This window comes from Dromiciops gliroides, chromosome 2 (assembly GCF_019393635.1).
Source record: "Dromiciops gliroides isolate mDroGli1 chromosome 2, mDroGli1.pri, whole genome shotgun sequence".
In the NCBI taxonomy this organism is placed as follows: domain Eukaryota; kingdom Metazoa; phylum Chordata; class Mammalia; order Microbiotheria; family Microbiotheriidae; genus Dromiciops; species Dromiciops gliroides.
This window is the reverse complement of record NC_057862.1, coordinates 192462321-192474585: the sequence shown is the minus strand read 5'-3', so window position 1 is coordinate 192474585 and position 12265 is coordinate 192462321. Positions and strand designations below refer to the sequence as shown.

General features: G+C 38.4%; 1 protein-coding gene and 1 non-coding gene across 7 annotated transcripts in view; one reads left to right on the top strand and one right to left on the bottom strand.

Annotated features, from left to right (window-relative positions):
• The window catches only part of MGA (MAX dimerization protein MGA), a 232147-nt gene that overhangs the window by 85589 nt on the left and 134293 nt on the right, over positions 1–12265 (bottom strand). For all 6 annotated transcript variants that reach the window (XM_043983358.1, XM_043983356.1, XM_043983355.1 and 3 more), the window contains one exon: positions 2514–3659. In XM_043983358.1, coding sequence (XP_043839293.1) covers positions 2514–3577 — 1064 coding nt within the window. In that variant the 5' untranslated portion in view covers positions 3578–3659. The remainder of the gene's footprint in view (positions 1–2513; positions 3660–12265) is intronic.
• Positions 7951–8040, top strand: TRNAY-GUA. Its single transcript is given in 2 exon segments — positions 7951–7987; positions 8005–8040. It is a non-coding gene; the product is annotated as a tRNA-Tyr (tRNA).

Genomic DNA, 12265 nt, shown 5'->3' with positions numbered 1-12265 from the left:
CAAGATTAACACCTCTAATTAAAAGGACACTTTTGGGAAAAACCTAGTAAGTCTTATATGAAATGATGAAGAATGAACTCAGCAGAACAAGGAGAACAATTTCTACAATAACCAAAATACTGTAAAAACAACTTTGAAAAACTTGGAAATTCTAATCAACCCAATAACCAAATATAATTTCAGATGACTCATAATGAAGCATACTATCTACACCTCCAGACAGAAAGATTATGTACTCAAGAGTACAGATTGAGATATTTATTGGACAAAGCCAATGAGGGAAATCGTTTTCCTTAACTATACATACTTGTTTCAAGGACTTTGTTTTTCTTTCTTTTTCAATGGGGGAGGCAGATTTTTCCTAACTGAAGAAAAAAATTTAATTAAAAAAATGGCTCATGTAAAAGCAAAAATCATCAATAAAACTCTGAAATAAGATTTTTGTTTTCAAGAAAGTAGAGACCTGAGCAAATTTGAAGAAGGAATCCATATAAAGAGAAACTGGAGATGCTAAAAAAGAGAAGGGAATAAATCTACAAGTGATAAAGTGGAAGCTGCACTGGATTTGAAGTCAGAGAACACTGGTTCAAATTCTATCCCTATTAATTATCTTGAAAAACTCCCTTAATCTCTCTAGATAACAGTTTTCTCAATCTTCAGAGTGAAGGGTTGGATTAGATGATTCCCAAGATGCCTTTCAGATCTGAATCCTAAAATCTCTTTAGAGTGAGATAGAAAGGGAAGAGGTAATTTTTAGGCAAGATGTTCCTTCCCAGAAGGGAGAAAAATACTTAGGAAACAGATAAGATACAAGCAAATGAAGGAGCTAATCTATTTTTATTTATTCTATCAATTACTGATGAACATAATGAATTGGATGATTGGATATGACATCAAGATAATCCAAAAGTCCCATTTTCACTAATAGTTTCAGTTTTCTCCTCAATAAATTATTTTAACAAGTGAAAGGACCAAAAAGGGAAAGGAAAAAAGAAAAGGAAGAAAACACCCACAATTTTCTCTAAGACTCTAATGGAGGTACTAACGACAAAAATTTTAAAACAGAGAGATTAAAGCAATTTAGGGTATGGATAATTCACAAATTATATAATCAGTAATTGGATGACAGAGCTAACTGGTCTTATATTTCATTCATTATGTTACCATCTTTGAATGTATTAGAGGCAGAATGGTTGTGTGATCAATGACGTCTTGAATGGTCTGTGAAAACCTTCAAGATGGACATGGGGTTGAGACATCTCAATAGCTGGTTCATTAAAAAGTTTGTGCTCTCTCTCTTACTAGCTGTACATACTTGGGCAAATCACTTAACCCTCAGTGCCTCCAAAAAACCAAAGTCTATGCAAAACGAATGCAAGAACCTCAAAACAATCATATTCCCACCCCCAATACTGATTGGGGGGGGGGGGGCGAGGGCAGGGCAGTGAGGGCTAAGTGACTTGCCCAAGGTCACACATCTAGTAAGTGTCAAGTGTCTGAGGCCAGTTGTGAACTCAGGTCCTCCTGAATCCTGGGCTGGTGCTCTATCCATTGCGCCACCTAGCTACCCCATCCCAATACTGATTAAAGAACCTTTACACAATACTTAATGTAATCTGAAAGAAAAGAAGACAAGCAGTAAGTTTCAATTTTTAAAACTGGAAAGTGGTCACCAATAGCATACAACAATGTTCTGTCTCACGTGGCTGTAACCCAGTTAATACTTTTAACATATTGAATTATTTAACATAATTGAATATTGAAAGCACGTAACTGGAGTGATTAAACATAGGACCTCACTTTAGCCTCCACTGCAGCTGTAATCTACCCATATTAACCAACTGCAGATGTTTAAAATCCAAAACATACTGAACACAAACTATCAATGACAGTTTTAATAAAGCATGTTTTAGTTACTAAATCTGGAGACAACTATTTATGCAATTTGTCTGCGATATGATATGGTCTGGTTTGAAGTCCAGTCTGTCTCTAACACACTGAAACTAGCTCTGTGACCCTGGGCAAGTCACTTAACCTTTTAGAGAAGTGGTGTCAAATTCAAATAGATACAAAGCCCTATAAAAAAATCTCAAATTAACATTATCTATATTGCATTGTATTTTTATTTATTTTGTTAAACATGTCATTTTAATCTGGTTGAGCTGTTAGTGCCAGGACTTGCTACCACCAGAGTTTGACACTTCTGTCTTAAAGCATCCCAGACAACCATTCAAGACTTTGAGCTGCAGAATAGGTGCCAATTTTCTTTGATAGGAGTTCCTCACTGGGAGCTCCTTACACTGATGACACACATCAGTTACCCCCCAAAAGGAAGGGGAATAGTGGGGAGGGAATGTTTAAATTCAATTGGCCTTCATAAGGGGAAAAGTACATTGCATAAAATATATTGAGAAAGTCCTTAGTTAACAACTACTACTGTATGGTTCAAGTGTGATATAGTATTTTACCAAAAGTCCATAACACCACTATAAAATAGAAATACACTGTCATACCTTTCAGAAGCTTCCTGCTTTAGTTGTGGAATCCCATCAGGAGCCAAACCAGAATCTAGAAAACCAAGGAAATCTCGTTCTGCATTAAAGGATGCCTTCTCCAAATCCACCTCTGATGGTTCATGGCTACTCAATTCAGTATCTGGGACACTCTGTTGTATCTCTGATCCATCACTTTCAGTAAGATGACCCCGATAACCAGGAGAACTAGGAACACTACTCTCCTCCTGGTCTGAACTGTTCTTTTGTCTCACATCTCGTTGAGGTTTGCTGTTCAATCCATCTTCCCGAAACCCTTTGGCAAATGGGTTATAATCTATTTTTAACTGGGTAATTTGAATGTTCTGATAAGCTGTCACTGCAAAGAACTCAGTCTGTTGGAAGGTGAAGGTATGGACATCAGGGCCATTTAGCTGTATAATTTCTGTAGCCTTTTCTGCAGGTACCAGATGAAGCCGTGGCAGGTAACGATGCATAGAGTGTAAGATAATGTGCCCTTCCTGATCCAGTGTATTGTTGGTAAGTTTAAGTTTATAGAAAGACACTGGTTGATGCATCCAGTAATGTCCTGTAGAAGGAGATTCTGGATGAATGAAGACCCGCCCCAAGACATGAGGCTCTGCCTTACCACTGGGCTCCCACCAGCGGCCATTCCATTTATAGCGGTGATTGTCCACAGGAGAGATGTCCATTACAAGGATGTACTTCAAATTTGAATTCAAGCCAGTTATCCAATAACGACAGTAAGGAAACATGCGTCTTCCCTGCTTAGTCAGAATCATTTCTGTGCTTCGATGATAGAACTCATTCCACATGCTATTGTTATCCAAGGTGACAGTGATGCCCCCTGAGGTACAATCAGCTGGAAGGCATGTCTTGACTTTAGTTTTTACTGGTGATGACACACTGCTAGCTAAAGCACAGGCATCTCGGTTTGCTACCAAAATGCCTTGATCAGTTTTACTATTTCCTTGCTGCTGCTTCAAGATGACAAAAAAAGCAGGTGCTGTTCCTGAAACAGTCCCACCATCTTGATTACTTAATGCAACCTGCTGTTGCTCCATAATAACTTTAGTAATAATTTCTTTCTTGAACTAACTGTAGACAACACACAATGGAAACAGCCCGTTCTGTGTTCTCACCATCCTGAAAACAAGCAAAATAAATAACTGAAGCCTCTTTAAAAACATCATACAGATTATAATAACTTACTTTTAAAATGACAAATTAATCTAAAAAATAACAAGGATAATGTATTCTAATAAGTTAATGTTTTCCACTACACCACTCCAGTGCTACAAAACTGTAAGAATAGCCATCCTAAAAAAAAAAAAGAATAGCTATTCTATATATAACCAAAATGTCCATACCCTTTGAACCAGAGACCCCATTGCTAGGTTCGTACCCCTAAGGAAGTCAAAGACAGAAAGGTCAAATATGCGCCAAAATATTCATTATGACATTTTTTATGGTAGCCAAAGGTTAGCAACAAAGTAGGGGGATGACAACAGACTATGATACATGAATTACTCAAATATTGCTGTGCATGGAAAATGACAAGAAGTTAGAAAAGTATGAGAAGACTTTTATGAACTAAAGTAAAGTGAAATAAACAGAACCAAGAAAACAATATACACAGTAAACTTCAACTATGGAAAGAGAAGAATAAGAATAAAAACTAAGTTCTATGTAATTATAATGACGAAGTCCTGAAAAAGAAATACAAAGGGGGCAGCTAGGTGGCGCAGTGGATAAAGCACCGGTCCTGGATTCAGGAGTACCTGAGTTCAAATCCGACCTCAGACACTTGACACTTACTAGCTGTGTGATCCTGGGCAAGTCACTTAACCCCCATTGCCCCGCAGAAAGAAAGAAAGAAAGAAGGAAGGAAGGAAGGAAGGAAGGAAGGAAGGAAGGAAGGAAGGAAGGAAGGAAGGAAGGAAGGAAGGAAGGAAGGAAGGAAGGAAGGAAGGAAGGAAGGAAGGAAGGAAGGAAGGAAGGAAGGAAGGAAGGAAGGAAGGAAGGAAGGAAGGAAGGAAGGAAGGAAGGAAGGAAGGAAGGAAGGAAGGAAGGAAGGAAGGAAGGAAGGAAGGAAGGAAGGAAGGAAGGAAGGAAGGAAGGAAGGAAGGAAGGAAGACAAAGTATGTGCCAAGATAGGGAACTGTATTGGGGGGACAGTGGAGGAGAGAAGAATACTGCAAATGCTGTCAAGAGTTCATATATTAGCTTTACTGAACTGTTTACTTTCTCTCTCTTTTTTAATCTTCACTGGACAAGGAAGGACAGAGAAATACATTTGGAAATGAATATGAAGTCAAATCAAAGGTGAAAAAAACTAAATTTCCCTAGCAATGATTTTTAAGTTAATTTTAATCAATTTCAAACTATTCTTCCCATTCAATTATTCTATAATTCACCATTAAGTTTTATCTCTACAAATAAGAAGTATATAGCCCCATTTTATGAAAACCCAGTATTTAAAGAGCCAAACTTACTAAATTATTTCAAGATTTTTTTGTTGGTGTTTTTACAAAACAAATCCTCCACTTTACAAAAAGATTCACCACAGGGTTCCTTTAAATATCTAAGCTCTTGTAGGTCTATAAAAATTCAATTTACACAAAACTTCCTCAACAATTCATCTACTCCACACAATGAATTTATACCCGAACAACTGTGACTTTACTTACAAGACTGGATTAAATATGGTGAGTGGATTGAGGCTAAATCTAGGTCTTCAAAAAATACATCGTGAGATTTTTACTGTGACACTAGTGGGTTTGTTTCTGAATTGTTTTGACATAAGAATAGTAAATTTTTAAAAAGAAAAGATAAAGAATGTCAGTGAAACAAAAAATGCTCAGAGGATAATAAAAAGTTCAGAACAGGATACAGATAAACAGCTCAGTGTCAAAACTGACTAAAATTTTATGTTTAAAAAAGTTGTATGCAATACAAGTTCATAGTATCATATGCAATCCTTTTTCCTTTGTTTTTTAAATAAGGTAACGTTCACTTTTATGTCTTATATTTGTTTCTGTCATTCCCCCTATATCACTTATTCTCAATTTCTTCCTGTCTACTGCCTCATTCCCTACTACCTAAAAATACCTATGTCTCACTCATCCTGAAAAAACCTTCACTTGATCTCTTCCATCCCCTATAACTATCTTCCTATATCTCTTCTGCTTTTTCTTGCTAAACTTCTTTAAGATTGTCTAAAACAGATACTTCCACTTTCTCTCTTCTCACTCTTCTTACCCACTTACATTTCAGCATCTAGTCTTATTTCTCCAAAAATGTTCTCTAAAGTTACCTATGATTGCTTATTTGCCAAATTCAGGGATTTTTTTGTCTGTCCTAATTCACCTTGATCCCTCTGCAGCCTCTAACACCATTGAGCACCCTCTTCTCCTTTACACTCTCTTCTCTGTAGGTTCTCAGCATACCACTGTCTTCTCGTTCTTTTCCTACCTAACTGATCACTTCCTGTCTTCTTTGCTCTATCCTCATCCAGATCATTCACTCTAACTGTATCCCATAGGGTTCTGTCCTGGGGCCTCTTCTCTTCTCTCCCTACTACCTCACTTGATGATTTCATTAGCTCCCATTAATTTAATTATCTCTGAGCTTGATTCTCAAATCTACCTATCCTGCCCTAACCACTCTTTTGACAACCAATCTTGCATCTCCAATTGCCTTTCAGATACCCCAAAAAGGATATTCAGTAGACATCTTATACTCAACATGTCCAAAATTGAACTCATTATTTTTCCCCCTAAAATCCTCCCCCCTCAGGGGCAGCTAGGTGGCACAGTGGATAGAGCACCGGCCCTGGAGTCAGGAGGACCTGAGTTCAAATCCGGCCTCAGACACAAAACTTACTAGCTGTGTGACCCTAGGTAAGTCACTCAACTGCAATTGCCTCACCAAAAAAAAATCCTCCCCCCTCATACTTTCCCTATTACAGTAGTACAGTACACATTCTCCCAGTTTCTCAGGCTCACAAGCTAGGAGTTATCCTTGACTACTCACTATTTCTCATCCTCCATATCCAAGTTGGTGCCCAAACCTGTCAATTTCACTTTTGCAGCATCTCTTAAATGTTTCTTTCTCTCCTCTGATATTATTGGCACCAATCCAGTTAAAGTTCTTTTCACCTAACACATGTGGATTATGGAACTAGCCCATTGGGAGGTCTACTTGCCTCAAGTCTTTCCCACCTCTAATCCATCTTCCATTCAGCCACCAATGATTTTCCTAAAGGACAGGTCTTACCATGTCACCCTATTACTCAATAAACTCCTGCCTTCCAGGTCTTCTTACACCTTACTCCCCAAGAAGTACTTTTCCTTCCTGCTGTTCCACAAACAAGATATGCCATTTCTCCCCTCTAGGCATTTTCTCTGCTTGAACCCTATGCTGGAATGCCCTCCCTCCTCATATCTGCCTACTGGCTTCCCAGATTTCCTACTTTAGAGCATACCATGTTGCCTCTTGCCTTTCCTAAAACCATGGCTATTTTTATTAGTCTTTTTAAGATAATCGTTATTTTAAGGAATGAACAGAGACCAGATTCCTGTGATTTCACTATTACAGGGCACTTCTAGAAAAGGAAATTCCTTCTACTAAGGCACCTTCTCTGCAACGTAGTCTTAAAAGAGAGTTGCCTAGAGCAAAGCTTCATAAACTGTTGGTCACGACCCCATCACTTAACTGAATGTGTAAGTAAATATTTGATATGTATACCTATTTTATATACTTAAATACCTGAAGTCATGTAAAATTTCTCAGGCAAAAGGGGGTCATGAGTGGAAAAAGTTTTAAGAAGCCCTGGACTACAGCAGTAGTGTCAATCTCAAAGAGAATGGAGGATCCCTTGCAGGCTAAACACTAACTTAGAAAACCATATATTAACACACACTATAAACAAATACAAAACTAGACATCACCTAATCTCCAAAAGCTTAGATTCTAAGATGAAAAGTATATTCAAATGTAAAAAAATGAAAAATTAACAGAAGAACTTGTGGGTAGTGGAGATTAAAAGCTTGGGGAAGACCTCCATGCATGTAGCATTTGAGATGAACTTTGAAGAAAGACAGATTCAGAGGCAGAAATAAAGAGGGAATAATTAGGCACACGGAGGGCAGCTATGGAATAGCAGGGAAACAAAATGTTAAATTATTGGGGGAGAGGGGAGGTAGAGACAGAGGCATAGCCAAAGCACATAAGCCAGTTTTGCTGAAGTGTAGAGTAGATAAAGATGAGTGGTGTTTATTAAGTCTGATAAAGTATCATAGAGAATCACAGAGAATCTGAGTTGGAAGTGACTTCAGCTGCTACTTTAGTCCAACCCACACAAAACAGGAATCCTCACTATAACATAGCTAACAAGTGATCATCCAGCTTTTGGTTGAAAACCTTCAAGGGATCCCCTTCGATAGCTCAGCTGGTAGAGTGGAGGACTGTAGGGTTTCAATCTCTAGTAATCCTTAGGTTGCTGGTTCGATTCCAGGTCGAAGGAGATGTGATACTTTGGGGGAGGCTAGGTGGGGCAGTGGAAAAAGCACCGGCCCTGGATTAAATACGGCCTCAGACACTTGACAATTAGTAGCTGTGTGACCCTGGGCAAGTCACTTAACCCCCATAGCCCCGCAAAACAAAACAAAAAAACGTTCAAGGAGATGGCATGACTTAAGTTGCAGATCATGAAGGAATTTAATGCTTAATAGAAGAGTTTGCCTTCAATAAATCAAGGGTTCTTAAACCTTTCCCACTCGACCTCTTTTTGCCTGAGAAATTTTTACACAGCCCTGGGTATATAGGTATATAAAATTAGGTATAGAAATAAAACATTTACTGCCAAATTTTTGCGACCTCCACAGTTACTTGACCCCATGTGAGTTGTGAAGATGTACAGTTTAAGAAGTTTTGCTATAAGTACAAAAGACTACTGGAGCTTTTTGAGTAAGCAAATGACCTGTTTTTAGAAATGTCACTTTGGCAGGTATGTAGTAGAGAACAGACTTATAGGCAGACTTGGGGGGGAGGGGGTCATTGAAATGGTCTAAGAGTGAAGTAAGGCTTGATTTAGGATGGTAGTCATATGAGTGAAAAGAAGGGAATAGTTGCCAAGACTTGGATTGGATATGACAAGAGAATTGAGGCTGAATTGAACTAAATTTGCAAACTTGGGAAATTTAAAGGATACCCTTGACAGAAGGGACATTAGGAAAAAGAGGTTTTGGGGAGGAAAGAATGTTTTGAACATGTTGAGCTGGATATTTCTAAGGAAACATCCAATAGTCAAGATGGTGATACGAGACTGGCATTGAAGAGAGGCTCAAGATGAATAAAGAAAACATCTATAATAAAATCTGTTTATAGATCATGAATTACTATGGGGGGCAGAAACTTATAATCAGGAAAAAACCTTCTATGAAGTCATAATCCAAAAAAGAGGTGTCGAACTCAAATAGAAATATATCCCTTCAGGGAGTAAGTTGATTAAAAAAAAACACAATTTAACACTACTTGTATTGCTTTGTATTTTTTTAAATTTTGTTAAAACATTTCCCAATCACATTTAATCTAATTCTAGCCAGTTTTGTAGGAACTGTGATACCTCTGATCTAAGAGGTAATGATTCAAAGTACAAATATCTACTTTACAAAAAAATCAGGCATCTATTACATATATTTTGACTGCATATGCATATTTCACTTTAAATATTATTTCTCAATATACTATCAATTCTTTTTCCCTACAGAATTAAAATTTGTCAAATTTTAAGAACAAAAAAGTGTAGAATAATCATCTAATTGACAACATACTATTGTAATAAAAGCATAAATTCAATGCAAAATTACATACAAAACAGGAGGCATTTAATAATTTATCTCCTCTACCTAAACTTTTAGATTTCTTCTGTTTTAGCTTATTTACTTTCATTAACCTTTTGCACACACAAAAATCCTGTGTGAAAGAAAGAAAGAAAGAGTTTAAAAAAAACACATAAATTATAAAGATATTCAAAGATTGTTACTTTCAGGCTCAAAAATAACTGTGTAATTTGATATTGAAACCCTGAGAATATAACTAAAAGCAAATACTCCGAAATCGGTTTTTGGATGTTCTTTAATGAACAGTTTAGGCCACATAAGCAGAAACCATGAAAAACAGGAGGAAGAGTTGTAGATTGTGAGGAGCTTGTTTAGCTTTGACCTACGGATCCACAAAACCTCATAGGAGCTGCTTGGACAATAAATACTGTTTAAGTTGGATACCAAATATACCCACCAGGTAAAACATACAGTATTAAAAGTGATTATGTGAGAGCACACACATGCACAAACATACACATATTCCCATGCCTCACCTCTAATAACAAAGGCTGTGTGTGACTCAGTGCAAGTCACTTAACCCCTCAGTGCCCTCATGCCATTCTCAAGCTATATAAATTGTCATCATTATTATTCTGCATTGGTGAGGGAGTGTCCTCAAAGGGGGTTCCCTACATAAATGCAATTAAAGAAAGCATGCATTGATCCAATATCATTTCCCTGGCAGGGACTGCATATTGTCAGTCAATAAACATTTAAACATATACCATGTGCCAGGCATTGAGTACCAAATAGTTTGGGTATAAACAAGATCCAATTTGAAGTTGTCAGACTTGTCAGCATTTCTCTATTATACATGCAAAGAATGATTTTAGTAACTAGAATTTTAAATGTGGAAAAGCAAAACAAAGTGACATTCTGAAATGATACATCCTATCAGTTGTCATCATAGTTACATAACCAACAAAACAGGGAGTATTTTGAACAGAAGCAATGTTGCAATTTCAATAAGCAAAAGGTTACAATTTCAAACAGTTTAAATCTACTTTTGCCCATGATCTTTCTGCTAATTGTTCGTTGGCTGCAAAATAACACTTTCCAAACTAAAATTGTGCTAATTTGATAACTAAATCCTCTACAGAGGCAGCATGGTGGCCTAGAAGGCTGGTCTCCAAGCCAAGATCTGGATTTTTAGTTCTACCTCTGACATGTAACTGCCTGTGTTACTCTGAGCAAGTCAATTTGAGGAATTTTTTCTAAAGACTGTACTCATTACTAGGAGTTTGTTCACCTAAGAAGTCCTTGTTTATCATGAAAATCACAGATCCAGCTCCTAGTCCCTAAATCCTATTCAAATTTTAAAATATAGAGCTAACCATCACACTCTGACATCCAAAATTCCAAGTATATCTATAATTCATTTTCAGACTTTCAAAAACTAAAAATTTATTACCTAATGAGATTTATGTTTTAATTGACCATGCAACTTGAAAAGGCAATTTAAACTGAGAATGAATGGTTCGTGGTACCTCTGTAACACCCATGAGGTGTTACCTACTGCTGGACTACAAATCCTCTAAGGATCTTTCCATTTATCTACAATCTCTAATATTTTTCTTACTCCAGCTTTTAAAGGTCAGAGGATACGATGAGAGTAAATTCATTGAAATTATGGATATTTAGTTGTTCCCTCTCCCAAGTCCACTAAAAGTTTAAAAATCCCGGAGGGGGGGAGGGAGGGAAAAGGAGTTTAAGAGCTTTGAAACGGTAGGGGTAGGAATGGAGAAAATAAAGATTAGGGAATTTTTTAAACTCTCACATAGTCTTTTCCCAGTCTGTTATCAAACACAATAGATTAATTTCTAAATGAAACTTTTTTATGATCAATTTATCAAACTTTGTTTCCAAAAATTCCTGCAGTTCCATTCAAAAACGAGTAATATTTTTGGTTAGCAGAGTTCATTCCTACTCCTGGCAAAACTGTCCAGAGCAGTTTCTGTTGCCTGGAAGCGATCCAAACCAGGACCTTAACCAAATTCACTCTTTCCAACAGAAAATTACTTTTCATGCATTTTTTTAATGGGTACTGAACTCACAATGATCTATGTGATTCTGCCCCTCCTTCGCGAACGGCAAGTCGAGACACCCAGGATACAGGGTTTCATCACACACACACACACACACACACACACACACACACACACACACACACTCTCTCTCTCTCTCTCTCTCTCTCTCCCCTCTTAGTCAGAACACCTGGCGGTTTGATAGTTGTACAGGTGCTGTGCCATCCTTCCGAAAGGGAATATAAGCAAGTCGCCCACCCCAGGAGAAATGGCCTGGTCGTCTACCAAAGACCAGCTCTTGCAGTAATTCTTACAGACAACGTCTGACTGGCTGGGTACCACGTGAAGAACCGCAGCAGAAAAAGCTCTTCCGGGGAAGAACAGCCCCGAGGGTCACGTGCAGCCCGCCGGAACCTGCTCGGAGCTCCGCGGGAGCCGGGCAGCTTTCTGTTACCGTGGAGACCACAGAAAGCTTCAAAGCCCTCCTGGTCCCGCCCCCATCCTAGGAGCCATCACCCCGCCCCCATTCACTTTCCCTGCAGCCCGTAAGCGGCGTCGTGCCCCGGAGCAAGGAATAAAGCTGGGGGACTAGCCACAAGACTCTGCGGCACAAACCACCGCAAAGGCCGCCGCAGCACGCGCGGATGCAGCTCGGGTGGGTTCGAAAGTTCTTACAGGATCCACGTGTCGGCTCTGGCGACGGAAACCAGGCCTGACGAGCTACTCCCTACACTTTAACTTCAAAAGAATCAGTATTTCGGTTGCTGCCTCTCCTCTCAGATCCCTCCTAGTTTAAACTCTGGATTGGAGGGAACTACACCTAAACCACTACAAACTGAGC